The following is a 22,342-nucleotide window of genomic DNA, read 5'->3' as shown; positions in this document are numbered from 1 at the left end:
AAGAAAGAAGAAAAAAAAAACAGAATAGGGGTTCAGAGATGGAATTTTAAGCATAAGTGCTTAACTGCAATTAAAAAGAATTTTTCTCCTCCGTGTGTGTAAAATACTAGTTGGCAAAATGCATACATTCATATACCAAAGTCCCAAGTCCTAAGTCTACAGCAAAATAAATAAATAAATAAATTGTACCAGTTTTTCTCTATTGGACCCCTCTCCTGTACCCTTCTTACCCTGTATTCTACAAAACGGAGTGAAATGCAGGCACTTAACTGTAAGGCACCAGTGGCTCCTTTGGGGTCATAAGCAGCACTTTCTATTTGAAGCTGATGTTTTAACATTTCTTTGTTTCCATCTTTTCTTCTTAGAGATATGAGGGCAGTATAGGAAGGGAGAGACATGGTCAAGGAGAGGCTTCCTAAGAAGACAAAAGAACAGTTAAGTATAGGAGATTTTGCTGGGAAGAAAGCAGGGAACGTTGCAGCACATAAAAAAGGTATTTTCAACCCAGAAGTAAGAGCAAACTTCTCTGGATTGAAAGCAGATGAGAACCCTGGGCCCTGTGGGATGAGGGCGGGCAGCAGAAGTCGAAGGAAGCCCTCCGAGGGCTGAGGGGTAGGAATGCCCTGCAGGGATGAAAGTCCTCCAATCCTGCCTAACGGGTATGATTAATTCTACATCACACTCAATTTGTGAAAAGAGCTCTTGAAAAAAATTAGGACAGTTTGCTTGTGCAAACTGTCAAGATGATGAATGAAATAGGTGTGTGTGAATGGGGAGGGGGAGAGAAGCATGCTGACATAAATATATTGGCTTACACATTTTGGTTCCCCCTAATATCACAGCCGGGTAGATGGAACCGCAGGAACTACCAACTGGAAGATTTGGTTCATTTTCTTAACTGTATATGTAATCTTTAGACTATAGTAAAATAGATTATAAAAAAAAAACTGAGATAATCTAATTTCTCCATAAATTGTCTCTCTTCATCAGTTCAATAATAGATAACGGTGATAATGGGTATTTATAGTGTGTCCCAGGCAAAATGGCCTTTGGGTTCTTAACCTAATATAATAAACAGATAATTCAAATAAAAAGACAGCATGGGCCACTGGGAACAAGAGAAAGAGGCCAAGAAAGACAAAAATCCATACTCTGCTTAAAGATATTAATAAAACAAAGGAGGACCTGCTCTCTTTTCTAATGAATGAAAAATGCATTTAATTTAGTCTGTTTAGTTTGAGAAATTATTTACTTTCGCTTTCTCTCACACTGGAGCTCAGGCTACTCCTGGAATTGATCATCTCTCCTAACCACTGAGAGCTGCGATCAATTGAGCAGGGTGGAATAGGCCCGTTTGCTCTTCCTGAAGACGCGTGGGCTCCCCTCTTTGATCAGGCAACCCCAGAAGACCTCAGCACCCCATCGGGCCTTACCATCGCCCCGTGGGAGGTGTCCAGTGTCAATATTTTCAGCACCTTGGTTTATTAACCACACAAGCCATACCTGACTACAGTCTCCTTGTAAAAGATTCATGTAAAAGACTCTCAAAAATCTCCCTTCCTTCAGCTCCCTGCCCACATTAACCATGCCCCACTCAGCTCCCCACTGAGCACCGAGTGAGTGGGTTTCATTCTTTTCTTCTTGGTCCCATGCAAGTACGCAGCCCTACACCTATATGCAGAGGGGCCATTGTCACATAAATGTGTGTGTGCTCTGTAGAGAGAGGGGATATGTACCATTTGTTTAGTTCTGAGTTTCCACTAGAACGTGGCTGGAAGCAACGTCAATGTCAAAGCCTGATGATCTATTTCATTTTATGTGGTGCCTTCAGAGTACTCCACGGCATGGCAAGCCCACGATCTGTTTAATCACTTTGCTATTCATGAATGCTTCTGTTGTCCAACAAGGACTAAAGAACAAAGGTTCAGCCCTGGACCACAGGACAAAGAGGTAACATAGTCATGAAATAGTTAACATTTAGGGTAATGGTTTTAAGAAAAACATCTTAAGCATGAAAAAACTCTTGACCCAGCCTGGTCTCAGTCTCAGAGTGATTTTTTAGGGAAAAAAAATTATGATTTTATTGCTTTAAAATTAGAAATTTTACATATTAGGGAAACTTATCAGTAAGAAGAAATATATTCACCGTGTATTTTTTTCTTGTATGCTATTGTATTCATCCAGGATTACTTTGACAGTAATAACAAAATAGAAACCAGAACAATAATAGCATCACTTATTGAGGAGATAGTATATATTTTCTAAATACCATTTGCAATCTGTACCATTTCAGAAAGAGAAGCTCTTTTTTTTTTTTTTTTTTTTTTTTTGGATAGTGGTCATGATTTCCTCTATGCAGAGTCCTAGCTTGGGGCTCTAGTGTAGATTTGCTCTCCAGAGTGGGAGACAGAGGTGTGTGCTGCCCTGCAGGAGGTGGCCCACGCTGTTCCCCGCTGGCCTTCTACTTGGGGAAGGCACCTATAAACACCTCCAACATGTGTTTAGCACACACAGAGCCAGGGGTGGGTGCACTTCCCCTAGAGGAGGGCTCCTCTTTAAGAACTAAGTCATCATGATCAATGCTGAAATTCCAATTCCAAGACTGGTGCTAGAAATAAAGTTTGGCAATTCCAATGGGGGTGGGGTAGGGGGCGTTCAAATAGGAAGATGGCAAGTTCAAGGTTAGCCTTGGCAACTTAGTAAGACCCTTTGTCAAGATAAATAATAATAATAAAATAAAAATGTTGTGTCCACCGAAAACTGAAAAATAAATATTAAAAAAAATTAAAAATAACAAAAAGGGACTAGGGATGTAGCTCAAAAGAAGAAGTTCCCCAATACCATCCCCCAAAAAAAGTTTAGCTTTATCTGCTCTCAGTAATCACTAACTCTATTATTCAGGAGTGACCCAGGAGAATGCAGTTCCATGTAAGGCAAATGTCCCTCTTAACTCTATGACATAAACACACCATCCTCATTCTGTTTGCTTTTCCGAATGACGGGAGCAGCAGTCACAGTGAACATCTTCTGAGCACTTCATTCATCAGACATTGTGCTACCTGCTTCCATGGGCCATGTCCTTGTCTTCACAATGACCTCATGAGCTCTCCTCGGTGTATGGACATCTTACACACATGGTAGCTGAGTCTTGAGTTAAATAGCCTGTCCCAGTTCCACCTGCCAGGGGTCCAGGAGAGGTTATAGAACCCAAGGGCTCACAGTGTTTAAAGACTGTGTTGTATTTCATTCCTTATGGACACTTTCCTTTTTTGCAGTAGTTCTGAGCCATAAATAAATGAATAGATAAATACTTTTTTTCCCATTCATCCTCAGGAAATCAATTTTGGATCTAAAGAACTACAAGTTGTATTTGCAGAGCTGTGCTCTGTCTGTGATTACAGGTGCCTATCCAGGTTTGGGCAGGGACTGTTGACATGAAACAGCCTGAAAGATTCAACCTTTGATTGGAGAATCTATGAGCTCCACTGACAAAGATAAATTGGTAGCTCTTCTTGTTTTCATTTTTTGATGTTGATTATAAAAAATTAGCACAGGTCCATTTCCTACCAGCTCCAGATCCCTTGGAATTAGTCCACATACCTTCCTAAGGAATTCTTTAAAAGAAGCCTAGGCTTGGGAACTACGGAACTGAGATAGAAGGAGAGAGCTCAGCTCTTTGGGTGTAGCTCACATGTGATGGACACGGGGAAGTTGGGTCAGGTTGACAGTCCATGGGAATAATGTGACAGTGAAGGACTGTGCCAGGCCATATGCACAGAGAAGCCCTTGCAGAGTCCAAGAGGGGCCACCTAAAACACTTAGGCAAGCACCATGTCCATAGGAATGAGGGAAACTTGGGCTACCTTGAAAGTTTAGAACTTTCATTACTTCACTGAGGATGGCTTTCTGTTTAAGTAGCATCTTTTAAAGGAATCTTGGTATTTTTGGTCTCTGATATCAGCGACAGAGTTCTGAAAGCCCTGCTTTACACAGTGAACTGATGTTAGGGTTAGTTTTATTTTTGGAGACTAAGGTGGGGTGAGGGTCGGAAAGCACAGATCACAGAAATGTAGCCCATTGTTTGGACACTTGTTCTACTATTGACCAGGTCCTTTCTAGTGGGCAAAATGCAGAGGTGGAACTCTTATGTCCCTTCACAGCAAGTGTCACCTACCATTAGAAGGATGAAAAAGAGTCAAAGCAAATACCCCTTTTCTTCCGTTCAAAGTCTCTTTTTTCCCCCCTCTTTGTGCCTGAAGCACTTCTTCTGGGCCTATCCATTTTTCCTTCATAAGTCTCTTGTACCAAAGCTGCCAGTGTCACCTATAAGTCAATTATGGAGGGGAAAGACACAAAGCCATTAGAAGGAAGCAAAAAGAATAAAAGGAAGGCCCGGCAAAACCTAAGAACACAGACACACAGCTGTGCCACAGAGAGCAAGGACAGAAATAATTTCTATTTGAAAAGGCAAAGATTAGAGTTTGGGGGAAGTGAAGATGTGGGAATGTTTCAAGTAAGGACCGTTGGAATGGCTTATTGTCCAGGTGTGAATGCATTTTGCATGTGCCCCTTCACGGGTGGGAAATAATAGGAAGGAAATCAATGGTGTTTCGCCTGTGCCAAATGCCCCCTTCATTCTGAGAGAAGACAACTGACCAGTCAGGAAGGGGTGGGGGTGCACGGTGGAGCAGGCGTCCAATTCAGTCAACAGCTTTTCCATTTCCCCTGAGAGCAAAGCAAGTTAAAGTAGGGGCAAAGGTACTCAAGAATAGTTTAGATGAACAGTCTCATGGAGGAAAGATGAAGGTCGCAGATTTCATCACCAACAGGACATCAAATCAGACTCCCAAACAGCCTCCATTCTGCCCCCGCTGCTTCCCACAGTCCCCAGTCTGCTCTCAACACAGCAGCCAGGGAGACCCCTCCACAGGCCGGGGATGGTGGCATTCCTCTGCTAGGCCCTGCAGGGCCTTCCTGGCCCACTCAAGTCAACATGGCCCCGGAGCCATAGGACAGCCTCTGTTCTCTCTCCTCCCCTGCTGCTTGCCCTCCGCTGCAGCCCCCTGGCTCTTCCTTGAGAGGTCTCATGGCCTCTACACTTCTGCCCCACCATCCTCAGATCATCCATTGACTCCCTTACCTCCTCAGATCTTTGCTCAAAGCCCCCTTCCAGCGAGACCTCCCTTGGCCATTGGGCTTGATGTCACAACCCTTCCTGGTCTTCCTGTGGGTCCCCACAACATTTGTCACCATCTGACATATTCTGTTTTGCATGTTTATCTGTTATCTTTCTTCTCCTTCTAACATGCAGACTCCCCCATGAGGTCAGGGATTTTGTGTGTCTCTCTCTTGCTCATCTTCATTGTTCCAGAACATAGAACGGCCTGGACACTAGTGAGCATTCAGTATGTATCTGTTGAGTCTGTGAACGAGTGAATGACAGACACCCCGTTAATGGGGATTCTCAGGGCATTCACCAGAGGGAGTCATTGGCTGGGTTCTGCAGAACTGTGCATTTCAATCTCCAGGAAGTGGGGGGAGCCAGGAAGAGAGAGGCAATCCTTTTTTTTTTTTTCCAAGCAGGGTGCGGGGAGGAGGATCTTTTGTATTTAGGGACTGAGGAATATTTTAAGTGTCTTCTGAGCAGGAGCTGTCCAACAAACATGTCTCTAATTCTTGAGTGGAAGGGTCTTACTCCACCAGCTTTTGCTCTTCCTATTAATATTGTAGATTTCTGTAAAAATATGAAGAGGATTGGTGAGATGTCTAGCCTTGAACACATTCCACAATTTCCTTTTCCTCGTGTATTTTATCTATTGGTTAAATATCACCTATAAATCTGATGTCATGATTGTGAGCTTGCAGGCAGGCTGGCACAGAGGGAGAACACTGGCCTTTGGAGACACACCTGGCAGTGCCTGGGGTCGAGTCCAGCCCCACAGATGTTGTTAAGGCCTGGAGATACCTCCTGGGATATCTCTTGGTGCAGGAAAGAGTAGTATCAGCAATGGGTAGGAGTATGAGGAAAATGCAGAGAATTAACAGATTTCTCTCCCATGGTTTCTTCTAGATTCATTTATCTGAAACTCACAGCCCAAAAACTAAGCCTTTGTTTTAGAAAACTCTTCTTGTCATTTGCCATTTGCTCAACCCAGTGAGCTGTTGATTTTTTTTTTTTTAAGTCATCTCCCTGGACATAATTTCACTACAGCAGTTGACACGCGGGCACAGCCCCCACGCACCAGCCTTTCTGGACACTGATATGTCTCACTGAGCAGAGATTTCTGGCCTGTGTGGCTTGATTCCACAATTACCATAATCTCCATTCTCCAGAGGCCTCGGCCGGTGAAGTGGATTAGTGCCCAAGCCCTCGGGGTCTCTGGAGAAGAGAGTTGAAATCCCGAGCTTAGGTCATAAGTAAAGATGAAGGGGGTTGGTCTAACGGCTTATCCCCTTTGGGAAGCAGTGAAAGGCACAGCTAGTTATGATTATTAATCTTGTTCAGAAGAAACACAGCCAGAAATGTGGTGAGTTGATCCTCATCCAGAGGAACTGGCACAGCCCACGGGCTCCTGACTCTGAATTCACTCTGGGCCTTTTCAAACACAATGTGAATTTTTTCAAAAGAAATCACAGTGTGACAGTTTGTTCACTGGCAAAGAAAAGCATGTTATTTTTGCAGAAGTGCCCATTTGGGCTCAAATAATTTAATGGAGATAAAGTAGTCTGTGATTATCAGCACATTATGAAAAAAGAGATGGCTCAGTTCTCCTGCCTTCTCTCCTGACAGGTGTATTTCTACTGGATTTGCCGGGATGCAAGGGCATTTGAATGGTTTGCTGATCTCTTACTCTCACTGGAAACACGGATGAGCGAGCAGGGGAGAGCTCACTTTCTGAGTTATCATATATTTCTTACTGGCTGGGATGAAAATCAGGTATTGATAAGATTTTGAGAATGAGCATCATTACCTGGCTTGCTTAACACAAAAGGAACAGTTTCAGTAATGAGCTATCTAGTTATCTGGCAGCATGAAAGAATTATCTTTATGTTCCTAAAAAGGAAAGGAGAGTAAAATAAAACCAGATTAAAAAGAACTATAAATCGTAGCAATAAAAGGACCCATAGTTATCTTACCGTGGAAAAGAAAAGAAGATAAACAGGTTGGACAGCAGAGGACAATCCAGATTGGAAATCCCAAAGAAGTTTGCATTTGTCACTTTTAGAGTGATATTAAGCAAGTATTGATTGGTTATATCATCTGTTGAGTTCGTAATTTATTTTAATTCCATTCTTTGAGCTGTTCAGAATTAAACAGAAAAGATTCCCAGGTATTTATATTGAACCTTTTTCATTGAAAAGTATCTGAATAACTACAGAAAATAATAAGGGATTCATGGTTTGTCTGGAGATTTCTTTTCTTTAAGGTATTCTTAGAAATTGTGGGTGTATGTATGTGTCTGTTTACCTGAGATCAAGATGATCTTTGCTTAGGCAGATGTTCTGCAATCCATGGTATTAATGAAATACTGAGTCTGAGTTTACCAAAAACAATGTATATCAAAACATGGACCACAGTAATAGGTCAATGTTACTAATATTGAATGATGACAAGTACATATGAATCCAGTTCAACTCCTCAAATATTAGAGTTAACAATAAAGTGATTACTAGGCTATAAAATGTATATTCTAATCAGCATCTCAGTTGCAACTATTATTGATGTTTACTTCCAAGGAAGTGAGTCTGAGCCAATGAGTTTTGATTAATCACTAAATTTATAAATGAATGTTCTGTGTGTGTCAGTACAAGCATACACACACACACACACACGCACACACACACACACACGCACACACACACACACACACACACACACAAACACACACACCGTTGTAGAACATTGCTATAATTTGGCTTTGTCCTTCTGCAAATGAATAGACTTTCCTTGGATTTCAGTAGCTTTATGAATTTTTATGGTCTTATTTACAGTCCTTCTTAAATATTTAATCCTCTGGGATAATTTGAAATTCGGGTTTCTTGGAAACTAAGATTAAAACATCTTAATGAATTATATAGTGTTAATTATGTTTTCTTAACAAACATTTCCCTTATTCAAGTGGGATTTTTGACTGATGATCCATTTGGTGAAGTATAGAGACAGCTTTTGACTTTTCTTTTCCAAAACCATGCCTTATCTTCTACTTCTAAAGAAAATTGATCCCCAGTGTCTGCTTAGGCATCCCCTGTCATTTGGGAGTTACGAGACTTGGGTTCTCCCAGCTGAGATCTGAAGTCAATTTGGTGCCAATGAAACCCTTCAGTCTCCTTCCTATCTCTGCCACTTCCAAGAGTAGAGTAGAGTATATATTTTTTCCTAAATAAAAGTAAATTAAAAGAGATATTTTCTTAAATTTTTCCCATGACATGTTGGACATCCTTTAGACTCCCAAGTTTCAGGCAAGAAATCACTAATCTCAACATTTAAGGAAAAAATAATTGGTGCATTCTGTCAGTAAATCAAGCATCAAGAGGCTGTTATAGAAATAGCCAATTGTTAGACTGAATTCAACAACCTCAAAGTGGCAAAATGACAAGAACAGAAGGGACAGATGGAAGAAGTATTATGAAGGGCAAATCAAAAGAGTTTGGAGATTAATTGAACATTGGGCTGAGAAATATGGAACAAATATAATTCCAAATGTTTGAACATCAGTGATTGGCGGCACTACAAAGAGAAGTAAGTAAGGCCTTCACGAAATAATGTCCAAACTTCTTAGCAAGTGCTGAAGGCCCTTCCCAACCTGACCTAGCTCCATCAAGCCCCATCCGTTTCCTCTGGTGCCAGGGCTGCGGAACATGTGGTTGCACATCCTGCCACCGATGCTTCAAAACAACCATGTTTTTGTTCTTACTGGTCCCCCTCCCTGACAGGTCACTCAGAAACCTCTGCCATTTTCTTCCCCATTCTCTGTCTGCCTGGAATGCTAACCCCAAACTCTTCTCCATTAGTAGTCTTGCTACCTGGAGTCAAACTTGCCTGGTGGAAACCTCCTGTAGCCTGGAGTTCTGAAATTCCAGTTTGCCATTATCTGCTGGCCTGTTGGGGCCACTTCCGTTATTCCCAGCAGGCCCGGGTCTCCTTCTCAGACAAGGAAAAAGGCCGTGCTGTGGGAACTTGGGCATGAGTTGTCTGTTACCCAGACTTTCAGGATTAGGAAGAGTCAGAAGGTGAAGCCAAATCAAGCACCAAAGTGTAGACAAGTGAGCGCAAAGGTTTGTGATGGGTCTAAGGGTAGCGCAGGTCACACACCCATGAGGAAAGAATGGGGTAGCTACCAGAATTCAGCAGGAGCTAAAACAATGATAGCAACTGAAAACACAATCACCAGGGAACGATACACCTCAATCGCTTGCTTATTCATTGGCTGACATGATGCAGTAGTGGATTCGCTGAATTCGAAGGCAAGTGCTTGGGCACAGAGCTCCCACCATGCCCCTTGCTGTGCTCTGGCCTCCATGTCCTGTCTGCCAGCCTCAACAGCCTCCCAGTATTTGAAGGCTCTCAGTATAAGATCAGCTTTCCCTATTCATAGGTTCCACACCTGTAAGTGCAGATTTCAACCTAGTAGATACTATATATAAGTAATCAAGAGATGATGCAAAGAATACTAGAGAATCTACATAGGTTATATGCAAATACTGTGCCATTTTCTATAAAGGGCTTCAGCATCCTCAGTCTTTGGTATCTGCAGGGAAGGGGCAGTCCTGGAACCAGTCCCCCATGGATTTCAAGGAACGACTGTACATCAAACTGTTTCAACCCCTAGGCAGATCTGACCATGAGACCCTTCTTCTTCCTGGACATTTCATGGCACGTTAATCTGGCAATGCCCTTCTCAAATCCTCAGGATTTAATATGAAGCAAAGAGGGACAGCAGGTGGAGATTAATTTTTAAGAAGTCTGGCAGAAAAAAAGGGAAATCATTTAGTGTTGCTTTCCCTTAGCCACATTTGCTGTATGGCTCTCATCCTTTCAAAGAAAAATATCCTTCTTAGGCTAATATTATTGCATACCTACTATGTACTGTTTCAGTAGGTCTAATGCAAAGATACATGAAATATGATACCTGTCCTAAAATGCAACATCAATGGTATCTGCTAATAATGATAAGCATTTCCAGTCCTGTAAAAAAAAGGCTTTTTGTATCAAATCTACACATGAGCTTAATGATTTCATCCTTTATTTATAGGAGGCTCCTACTTTTGTTCTAAATGTCATCTGATACCACAATTCTTATTTTAGGCTATTCACATAGCTTTACATTGGGATGAGAACACCGATGTGATTACGGGCTTAAAGCAGAAAACCTTCTACGGGAGACCCAACTGGAACAACGAGTTCAAGCAGATAGCCTACAACCACCCCAGGTGAGTAAGGCGAGCTCTCTTTCCTCTGCTTGCTGGGAGCCTCCCCCTGCTGACTGGGGAAGTGAATCTGAAGTCGGTACTGCACATCTCCTAGAGAACCACAAACTTCTGCTTAACTGGCTTACAGCCTCTGACAATTATTGATTATGTTGAAAATTTTCACACTTAACCTCAATTTAAAGATGATATTTCTTAAACAACATATGCCTTCAAGAAAACTTTGGTGAGCTCAGTTATCTCTAATTACCCAACTGGAGAATTCACTTATGTCCAACTGTACAGCGTATCTAGCATGTCTAGCAAAAGCAGAGAGAACATGTTCTGAGACTGAGCAGGGAGTTAAGGTAGTGGTTAAGGACTCAGGAACTGGAGCCCAAGCACCTAGGTGTGGGGTGAATGAATGAATGTAAGGTGCCTAAAATAGTGCTCACTACACAGTGCTCCATGAGCTTAGCTGCTGCTGCTGATATTACTATTATTGATTCAAGGATTAATGTTATTATTATCATTATATAATAAATTTTAATGTAAAGAAGAAAGAGCACTTGCTCTAGAGTGAAGCCTATATTTTCTGGTTCTAGAAGTTTCTAGGTAGGTGAGCTTGGACAAGCCAGCTTGGTTGAGGTTTTGTGCCCCACTGTAAAATACAGATGATAATATTCATGGTGTTGTCTTCATATTTTTAAAATCATACAGTATGTTAAGAAGTTAGGTATAAAGCAGTAACACAAACAGTGATCATTGCTCTTCTAACTCCCTAAGTGAACCCTCATCATCTATGGCTCTTGAACGTCAGTATATTCTAATATTGTCATCAAGGCAGAACATTTTCCCTATCTGAGGCAAAACTGAAGGAAGTGATGGAGTGTAACAAGTGGGTGTCTGGGAACAAGCAAAGTCCCGAGGCATGATCCAGGAGGCCAGTAGTTTGGGACAGAGGACCTGAGAGGGAGAGTAACAGGGGGTTGCATTTAGGAGAAGGGACAGTTGCAGATCATCATAGACTTTGAATTTTATTCACAGAGGAGAAGCCATTTAGAGATTTGAACGCCAAGAGTGACATGAGATCTCTCTGGCTGCTTTAAGGAAGAGTGGGGCCTTGGACAGAAGTGGAGAGGCAGGCAGTGGGCGGTGGAGGTAGCTTGGTGGAGGTGGGGCGTGGCAGTGGAGGTGTTGAGAGGCCCTTACATTCTGGGCAGGTTGCAAAGGCAGCTGACCTGATCTGCTGATGGGTTGGATATGAGGCATGAGCCAAACCAGGATGAAGTCCCCAGTTCTACCTGGATGGCACTGTAAGCATTCTGGCTGTCAGTCAGAGGCTTTCAGGAGTTTTTTTCTTTGACATGTTCAGCTGAAGATTCCCGTTACACATACTGGCGTCAAGTAGGCAGTGAGTATGCATCATGATTTCAGGACAGAAGCTGGGTTGGAGGCCATAACACCAAATGAGATGACCAATGGAGCAGAGAGAGATCAACAAGAGTTCCAAAACCCACAACATTTGGAGGGTAGGGAAAAGCCTTCTCCTGTGCAAATCCCAAAGTTGAATGAATATTACTCTGATCTGCCTTATTAACCATGCTACTGAGGTCTTCCACAGCCCAACCTTCTTTCTGTCCACTTTATCAGAAGTAAATTAAAACATCCTGGGCTGGGGATATGGCTCAAGCGGTAGCGCGCTCGCCTGGCATGCGTGCGGCCCGGGTTCGATCCTCAGCACCACATACCAACAAAGATGTTGTGTCCGCCGAGAACTAAAAAAAATAAATATTAAAAAAAAAATTCTCTCTCTCTCTCTCACTCTCTCTCCTCTCTCACTCTCTCTTTAAAAAAAAAAAAAATCCTAGGGTTCTTCTGACCACATCTCTATCACCTGTGACTTCTCCGTGCAGCTTCCTTACATTTCTGCTCTCTGCTCTTATTTCATAGGAGTTATGCTTTATTAACCTTTTTGTAGCTTCCTAGTATTTATTTCTGCTCCATAGAATATTTTTTTGGTGAATATTATTGATGTCAGTTCAGCTCCTTCTTACATTTTTTTTTTGCATGTAGTCAGTTTGTGCCAGAACTATCCATTTTACTCTTTATTAGTTGTCACTACATTGTGAAACTTCTTTGGATCATTATTGAAGGAGCTTTGTGAAGAGAGAAGCGTGGAAGAAGTAACCAGAGGCCCTCCGGGTTCATAGGCATACAGTTCCAGTGCCCTCCTTCTGTGTGAAGTCGCTCTGACTTCAGCTGCCCCAGCTCTCTCTGAGCCCTGCTTCCTGGACAGCCTGCCTGAGAAAGCTTGCACCCAAGACAAGAGTATTCATTGAGGAGGCTCCTGAGCCCACAGCCCTGGGTAAAACACAGGCTGAGGGAATGTCTGTGGAAATTTCCTCCTGACCTTGAGTCATCTGAGAGCAACAAATTTCCAACAAGAAAGTTAAAAACAAGAGCTTTGTAATGTTTTGAACAACCAATAAAAAAAAAGAAAGTTAAAAACAAAAAACAACAACTTTTAGCTTCAAGGTTGGGGTGGAAGTGGACCAGCTGCATAATCAATTGCAAAGTCTCACTTTTACTCCAGGGGCTCAGCCTCAGATGCCCCAGAAGAGCTGCCAACCTATGGCAAGTGGCCTTGGAGGCTCTTTCCAGCCCCTCATCCAGGAGTCCACTTGTTCCCCTTTGCCTCTAGCCTTGGCTTTTGTGGACACCTGGCCTAGACTCCAGGGCTGGAGCCCACCTTCTCTCCAACAGGGTCTGCCAACCCATCCTAGCTTCTAGACCCTTTGAATCCAGTTCCTCTGGGCTCCTTTCTCAACACCTGTTCCTGGATCCTGGAGCCCAAGTCTCTTTGAGCCCTGAGAGTCACCACCGGTCACCTTACCCCCATCCAGTTCTTGTCCAGTGCAGAAACAAGTTAATTTCATCTACAGTTTCCTTAAAACACTTAGAGGTAGAAATTAAGAGGTCCAAAGCTCATATATGATCCCTAGGGTTTTGGGGTTGGGGGGGTGGGTTATTCCTACTTTCACCTTTTGGTGAAAGTTTATTTTTGACCAATGTATTGCACTCAGTTTTCAATTATCACAAAAGGAATTTTCCCACTTTGCAGGCGTTAAACAGGGATCTATATATCTTGTAAGCTCTTAAGATAGTCCGGCTCTTTATTAGGCTCATCTCTTACTGACATCTCACAGCGCATTTGTTTATTTCTGTTACACATGAAGTCTGCAGCCCAGTGGGGAAGGCCTTTCAAACCAAACCATTTCATTATCTCTCTCCCCTCAGAAAGTGTGAGCCAGAAACACGGTGCGTCAGGAGACCGAGGGTAAGACTGGGTTTGCACAAACTCTGCCCAGAAAATTATGCTTTGCAGGGCTGAGAAGTGAGCCTGTCCAATTTTTGCAGGGAGTGAACAGCAAAAACAGTTTTGAGCTGGGAAAACTGTGGCTGTCACTCTCCCCACTTGCCTTGTCAGGAGTGTGTTCATTTCTTTCTAGAGGCTGGAACCGAAGTGCAGAAATGTATTTGATGTCCAGTGCATTTTTCAGCACATTAGCTTTGCAAACTCTCTCTCCCCCACAGATGACTTTGCATCTTTCAGGAGAGAAGAGGCCCCCAGGTTTGCATGTCGTTGAATCAAGCCTCTAAGCCTACTTCCTAACCCAATTTTTTTTTTTTTTTTTTTTTTTTTTTTTGGTACTGGGATTGAATTTTAGGGGCCCTTAACCATTGATCCACATTCCCAGCACCTCCCCCCACACACACCTTTTTTTGTATTTTATTTAGAGACAGGATCTCACTGAGTTGCTTAGGACCTCACTAAGTTGTTGAGGCTGGCTTTGAACTTGCAATCCTCCTGCCTTAGTTTCCTGAGCCATTGGGATTACAGGTATGCTCCACCACATCCAACTAGATTTTCTTAAAATACCAAATTTGAAATAGCCTAAGACTCTAGAACACAGCAACTTGTCATATAGTTTCAAGCCTCAATATGACAAATATCAGACTCATGCCCACAAAGTCAGTTGTGACTTTGTCCCTGGGAGAGAGGAGTCTCCAGCAAGGAAGCTGTCCCCACCCTTCTAGAAGACGTTCAAAATGACCTCGTTGCAATAATTTTTGTTTTCTGCTGTGTAAAAGGAGATTTATGTTTAATGAAGCTTTTAATGAAGAAATCTCGGAAAGAGAATGCCAATAAAATCTAATTTTTAAACAAGAAAATCTAATATTGAAAAGTATTTCAATATCCTGGCCTTTGTCCAGATAGAAATGAAACACACAATCCAATTACTGTTCTGCACAAAGGACAAAGTCACATTAATTCTCCTCAGGATGCTTATTAAAGAGATAAACAGTATGTTTTCCTCTTATTATGTCAAGGATATGTTTGTTCCTAAGCCCACTTGGCCACTCCTGCAGACAGGCTTGTCCTGTGTTAGCTCCTATCTTTTGGCAAAGAGGGTTCAGAAGGAATTGGTAGATTTGCTAGTGGTCTCAGAAAGGTCCTTTGTTCTCGAGGGCCTTTGAAGTAGGCTCTCCACCATGTCTATTCATCAGTGCAAAGCCGAGGATTCTCAGGACTTGCTCTTGAAAAAACATTTACCTGTTCACTCAAAGCTGGAGTTGGTTCTTGTTCTGAGAAGGAGTTAAATCAAAAGAATAAAGGGAAGAGGGGCAAAAGTATTTTTTATAGAACATGAAAAACAGCACCAAAAATAAAGCTTGAAGGGAAGCAGATCAAAGAGAGTTGGGCAAGCTCTAAAGGAAACAGAAAATTGCAAAAATAACAGTAATAGAGAAACAAATTGATGGCATCAAAACGAATACAAATAAGGAAGAGGGGAGAGAAATTAAAAATAGATCAAAGGCTGGAAATAGAAAAAAGGAAAGCGTATCTATTGTTTTTATTTGTCATTAATATTGGTAATTATATCAGCTGAATTTGCAAAAACAAAAGAATAGCTTTAAAAGGCAATCAGCAAATAGTAAGTATATGTATAAAATAATGTCTTTTATTGCTATTACCAAACTCACATGCCTGTGATAATTGTTGTTTATTGCTTCAATTAGACAAACACAAAAAAGCACTCTAAACAAAAACAATGAAAATCATTCTCCTAATTAAAATATAGTAGGCTAATTAAATAATGCACTGACATCTATGTCTTATTAATCTATAGAAATGTGTCTTTTACCAAGGGGAAGCTAAATTTCATTGTTTTGGTCAACACCCTCAATATGTTCCCAAGCTACAGACGAGTACTCAGGAGTCAGCTGATCATTGCCAAGAAGGTAGACGGAATGAAAATAAATATAGCTTTGTCACATCAAGCTACTCCTTTGTCAAACGCACATTTTGTGTATGTGCTCAACCTTCTGAATTTCTGGATCAGCTGTTTTTAATTAATTGAATATGAGGTTTTTCCATAGGGCTTCCGCGTTTGATCTTACGCTTCAGATAATATTTATAGTTTGCTGCTTTTGACTTATCTGCTAATAACTTGGCCGTGCCTCCTAGGTGTAAACTTTTTTTTTTTTTTAAAGAGAGAGTGAGAGAGGAGAGAGAGAGAGAGAGAGAGAGAGAGAGAGAGAGAGAGAGAGAGAGAGAGAGAGAGAGAATTTTTAATATTTATTTTTTAGTTCTCGGCGGACACAACATCTTGGTTTGTATGTGGTGCTGAAGATCGAACCCGGGCTGCACGCATGCCAGGCGAGCGCGCTACCGCTTGAGCCACATCCCCAGCCCCCTAGGTGTAAACTTTATGTAATTAATTACCATAACAACTTTAAAGCTCTGGCCACTTTTGGAAACTTCAGAAGTGTTTCTTTTATCTTGATGGGAAGAATAAGGCGTGGAAGCATACGACACCCCTTTTTAAAGCAGTTCGACCCAACCCAACAATGAAAAGAGGTGTCAACTTGCCATATGATTGGGGGCTTCGGATCCATATTGCATGAATGTATTTTAGACCACCCATTGTTTTCAGAAATGTAAAAATACCTTTATACTAAATGGAGTAAATGTGTCCATCTGGAACCACATTTGCTTGTGTGCACACCCTTCAATTCTCATTTGTACGTGCATATGTGCAAAATGCTTTTCAATGATATTTTTAAGACATTAGCATTCAGAGGCTAGCACACAAGGTCTTTTATCTAACAGGATATCTTAAACATTCATTATATGACTAAAATATTCAGAACACTCAAAGAAGTAGACTTACATGAAAATCCAACACATGATAAATTATAGCTTTGTGAGAAAAATAAAGCCACTGTAAACTGAGGATGCGAATATTGTCAGCATATTTAAATAGTACCTTCCCACCAGAGGGCATCTGCTTCTCTGGTTAGAACCAAGTGAAAATACAACAAAAATTACTAGAATTACTCTACGTGTGGTTGGGGGGATTAGGGAGGAGAGTAAGAAAGTAGAAGGTGGATTCGTTATTGCTTTGCAAAGCTGCTTTGATGATGTTATCTATCAAATTATGAGTTGTGGCAGCAGGTTATTTATGCATGAAGTGTATATATTTTAGTGCTTTGTTGGGGTAGAGGAGGAGAATAGGATTGGGGGAAAATGGCTCTACCAGTTTCAGAAATCCAAAGCTTCCAAGTTAGCTGCTTTTATTTTTCTCCCTTATAAGATCCTAAGTCCCTCAAGGGTAGCAGTTTTATCCATACACCTCAGAGCCTGGCAGTGGCCAGCATGAGCAAGAGGAGGGATGGAGAGATGGAGGAGAAAGCTAGGACCAGAGTCCTAGCCAGACGGCTCGGCCTGCCAAAGAAGATGGAGCTGGTGGGAAGTGGGCAGAAGAGTCACACCGGAGCACTGTTAGGTGGGTCTGCAGCAAGTAACGAACAGCCCAGTAATTAACACACAGAGGAAAGTAATGCAGCCAGCAGCTACCAACGGACTGGAAGATAGGTTTAAGAAAAAAAAAAAAAAAAAAAGCTGGCCAGCACAATTATCATCTGTGCTTATGAAAAAGAAGGTGTTGTATAAACTATAATTATGTGATAAATCATTTGGAGGGTTTTCTAATGAAAAACACTCACTAGGAAAGATTAACCAGAAGTTGTGTCCATTGTGTGAAACAGGGTATATAGCTCTCGGTGCCTTCTTTCTAAGTCTCCATAAATCCACGGGAACCTTCTGTTTATCGATTTTATTTGCAGAATGCACTCAGGGTATAAAGTAATTTGATTTTTTTAAAATGGGGTTTAGGGTCTGCCCCTACAGGGTTATAACTTACCAAGCATAAAAGCCAACACATAAAAACAAACACACAATTTAAAGAGAGAAGAGCTCACGGCAGCAGAACCTGGGAATCCAGCAAGGTGGTGGGATTACTCCCAGGCGCACCCACACTCCCATATATCTGTTGGCTGAAATCTCCTGGCGGGTGATATTTTGGATGCCTTTCATGCATGGTATCGCTGCCCTGTTTTGAAAAATGCACCAACCCCACAGAGAAGAGCACAGTAGTTATTTAGCAAATATAGAAGGAGAAAGGAGGATTTTCCTTACTGTTTATCAGAGCTAAAAATAATGCTGTGCATGTTAACCATCTTTGCAGCCCATGTGAAATGTGTCCTTTTCTCATCAAAGTCAGCAGCCCAGACTGATCAATGCCATTAACATTGTCCCTGATCCAGCTCCTCTCGCCTGTGCAAACTCCACGCTTGCAGCTGTAAACCCGAGAATAAATAGTGTCTCGTGGTTTTATACTTCTTTTGCAGAGAATCTTTTTTTTTTAATTCTGAGCAATTGTGGGTAATTAAATTTTATAGAAGATTTTTTTTCTTTACTAACCCCATTAGGGTTCCTTTGCATTTGTCCATTGCCTCATAAAAGAAAAATAAATAAATAAAAACTGCCTCATCTATGCCTTAACCGCTTTTCACGGAATCTCAGCCCCGTGGTTCACGGTATGCATTCGTGACAAGAAATCTTCATAGTTGGAATTGTAAATGCCAGAGGGCAACAGCAGGCAGGCAACAGAATGCCTTGCTTGGGGACAGTAATGTGCAGCCAGCTGGTGAAGGGCTGACCTTTTGGTCAAAGCAAAGATAGATAATGAATGGCCTTTGTAAGACTTTTTGGCAATCGCATAACCATGACAGTTATGGACCCTGAGTACAGAAAAGTATGCACTTAGCTGTGCAGGGTAATAGCCATCACTTCAAAGGGGCAGGGGAGCTGTGAACTGCTGGGGACACCAGTGGTACACCTGGCAGCCAGCAATCAGAAGAAGCCTTTGAAATGGAGTTTTAAAGGCAGAGCATCAAAGAGCACCATTGGCTCCCGCAAACAGTGACTGTGGCTGTAAACGAAAGGACATCTTAGCTTGTTGGGAGTGGGCCAGTGGGCAATCTCTTTGGTGACATCTACACTAATGGAAAAATATCACCACCCATAACAGCATCTTTGAAAAATGGATGCAAGGGTCCCTCTGGGCATCAGACACAAAGCAGAGCTGTGACTTCTCTCTGGAAAGGGTTTTACCTGACTCATGCATCACTCAAAATGTTTCATTCCAGAGCTCAAAAGACATAGTGCTGATTCAAGTAAGTCTATCATCGCCTCCGAGTTAATACCTCCCTCCCTCCCTCCCTCTCCTGTTCAGCTACGTGGAGTAGGCAGAGTCCTGCAGACATAGTGTGTCATAATGACGAAGATAAGCTAAGAGTCACTGAGAAATCACCACGTGCCACACTGAGGCCAAAAGCTGGACCTGCCGTGGCCTACCTTGTCTTCACAGCGATGCTACGAGAGCAGAAGAGATTCCAGGGGCTGGAAACTAGATTTATGCTCCTCAATTTATAGATGAGGTGATGGGGGCTTTCAGAAGATAATTAATATGCTCAAAGTCACCCAGCAGCCAACTGGGGGGAACCAACAGCACCCTGACCCTGTCCTTTCGCTCTGCAACCCCCTGTAAATTGCTTCATTAAGTCATATTTTTCAGGCTAGGAAATATTTTCTGAAAAATTACTTTGTCAAATTTAGCTGTGGGGAATGATATCTTTGAGAGTCGTACTTACACATTTTAAACATATTGTCATTTACAAATGAAGCCATTTGATAAGTTCTTTTGAAGCTCGTCTAAGATATCATTAAACCATCGACTTCCACCATGGTTATTACAGTTCTGGAACACATAATTAAAAGGTGGCTCTGATACGGCAGAGAACCCTGCTTCTGTGGAAGCTAAGATGAACTAGGCTATGTAGGCATTCCCCAACAAAAGCCAGATCTGAAGGAATACGACCGGAGAGTGCACTGGTCCTGGGTCTGAAGAATGTTCCTAAGACAGTTCCTCAAAGGGAGCTCCCAGGACATTGTGTGTGAATATTACCCAGGCTCCATATTAACCATGCATTCCTTGGAGCCAAGGAATCTGCATTCTAACCATCTTCCTAGATGACTTGAAGCATGGTAAAGTTGGAGAATTTTTGATCTGGACTAGAGTAACTAATTTGGCTCATGCCAAAGACTGGAAAAATGCTACAGGGAATAATAATATTCAAAACAAGGGAAAAAAAAGACATCATCTCTGTAACTTCCTCTAGACCCAGAAACATCACAACTTCCAGAGACAAGCTGAAGGCTTGCACTGTGATGTCACAAGGGATTTGAGCCTCCCTGGGATAGTCACCATATGTAAAAATATCTCCTCCGCCATGTTATCCGAGATGTCATAATTGTAGAGGACTGTGTTTGTTGACCACATTTTCAGCAATGTCTTTTTTCCTTCCATCTCTTTGTTTTGGACTTCTTGGAAAATTAAAGTAATTCCAACCGAAGAAATAAATCAAGTTGCTATTACTTCAGTATAAATTTTATTATCTATAAAAAAAAGGCAGGGTTGAGCAGAATGTTAGTACTAACTCACCCTTTTAAAACCATTTTGGATGCATTATCTCATTTTGCTTTCCATAAAACATATAATGTAAATAAAACATATCATGTAATTATTGTCTTTGTTTTATATCTATGGAAAATAACATCTCAGGTCTTGCCCAAGAGTATACAGATCATAATCAACTCGACCTTTTTCTTCAACAAATATGTATTGACTGTCTTTTATATGCCAGGCACTGTCCTAAGGGCTGGGATCACACCAGATCAGGTTTCTGCTCTCAGAAAGCTTATATTCTAGCCATGGATCCAAGAAGATGCTAATCAAGGTCACCTGATCAAAAATCCAGGTGACACCCTCTCTCTCTCTCAAAACCTCCTACATAGCCATCTGGGTGAACCCCTGAATCTGGGAGGGAGCAAGGTGCTGAAAATGGGAAGAGGGAATCTAAGGAAAAAGGAGGTGGATGGATGCAGGTCAGTAAATGAATAAGCAGCCTACGTCCACAGCCCCTCCGAGCTCTGCGATTGTCTTGGCCTTGCCCTGGGTAACACTGCTCCCTTTTCCTACCCCTCCAGCAGCAGCATCGGTGTGTTCTTCTGTGGACCCAAAGCCCTGTCAAAAACCCTTCAAAGGATGTGCTGCCTGTATTCATCGGCTGACCCCAGAGGGGTTCATTTTTTCTACAACAAGGAAAGCTTCTAGATGTTGGAGGTAAAATCTACACATGGTGCAAGTGCTGTGGTCATCTAGGCCAGGGTCCCAAATAGCCATCAGCTTAGGCTTTGTGGACCTACCGTCTCAATCTCAGCTACTCAGTTCTGCCATGGTCAGGGGCCCAAGGAGCCACCAACAAGAACACCAAGGGATGGGTGTGGTTGTGTTCCAGTACAACTTTATTCACGGACACCGAAGGTGAATTTTACGTAATTTTCTTTTGTTACAAAATTTTTATTTTCAACTACTTGCAAATGTAAAAGTCATAGTTAGCTCATGGATCATCCAAAAATCAGGTGGTGGGTCCAACTTGGCCTGTGGGATATAGCTTACCCTCTGACACAGTTCATCTTTCTCAAACTCGATGTCATACTTAACATTATATCCAGTCTGGAGACATGTTGCTACTTGGCCTGAACCTCCTTTAGAAACCCTTTCAAAGTTACTTTACCCTGATGACTGACATCTGTGTTTAGGTCCAAACCTGCTCTTTTCAGATTTGAAATTAAGCACTTTTGTGCTCTTTTTCATCCTGTGAGGACCAGAGAAGTCACCAATGGGGGTTATCTTCTACAAAACCGTTTACGTGAAAATGATAACGAAGCTATTCCCTGGCTATCCCTTATCTAATCCAAACAACTCGAAATTTTTAGCCTTTCAGCCTAGGTTGTACATTCTAGCCCTTCAATTCTTCTCATTGCTCTTCTTCAAAATCACTTACATCCACTCTAAAAGTGTGGACGAAAATGAGACATTATGTTCTAATAACTGCATGACCAGTCCTGGGCAGAAAAGTGACTTTCATGGATCTTATAGGCCACATACAGGACATTAAACTCTGTGTTTGCCTCCTCCCTCATTCCCTTCCTCCCCTCCTTCCTTATTTCTTTCTTGTTCTCTTTTAACAAATACTTTTCATTATTATCACATTTCTGTCTACAGTGATCCTGACTCTTACATCCCAACTCAACTTCTGCCCCACAAGATAACTGGGATCTTCATTTTAATTTTAAATTCCATCTGGCCAGTTTTTCATACCATGCAGCTGTTTCGCCCCAAAGGATTCCAAGACATTCCTCACATCTTAGTTTTCTTACTTAGTTGTTGGTGTTGGTTAATGTTTCTGAAGTTTTCCTTCTAATATTTCAAGATTGTTCTGAAGTTTAGACCCAGAGACCAAAAACAGTATGTAGCTTAGTAGTACCTACAGGTTTAATTAGTAACATCTCAAATCTTTTGTTTAGGTTTTCAACCGAGTTATTGCCTTCAAAGAAATCCACCAGGAATTCCTGTGAGCACCTGTTAATGTCAGCATCCAGTTGGAAACTGGTTAATGA

The 22,342-nt window shown here is 41.9% G+C and overlaps 1 protein-coding gene across 1 annotated transcript in view; it reads left to right on the top strand.

Moving 5' to 3' along the window:
* NOX3 (NADPH oxidase 3) overlaps positions 1 to 20,993 on the top strand; it is a gene marked incomplete at both ends in the record, with an annotated part of 54,164 nt that extends 33,171 nt beyond the window's left edge. The window contains 3 exons of the mRNA XM_081295920.1: positions 6,791 to 6,937; positions 10,307 to 10,431; positions 20,867 to 20,993. Coding sequence (XP_081152046.1) covers positions 6,791 to 6,937; positions 10,307 to 10,431; positions 20,867 to 20,993 — 399 coding nt within the window. The remainder of the gene's footprint in view (positions 1 to 6,790; positions 6,938 to 10,306; positions 10,432 to 20,866) is intronic.
* Positions 20,994 to 22,342: the final 1,349 nt, after the last annotated feature.

This window comes from Spermophilus citellus (assembly GCF_964194105.1).
Source record: "Spermophilus citellus genome assembly, chromosome: 5".
In the NCBI taxonomy this organism is placed as follows: Eukaryota; Metazoa; Chordata; class Mammalia; order Rodentia; family Sciuridae; genus Spermophilus; species Spermophilus citellus.
Note: the sequence above shows the minus strand (reverse complement) of the source record. Positions and strands in the feature narration are given on the sequence as shown.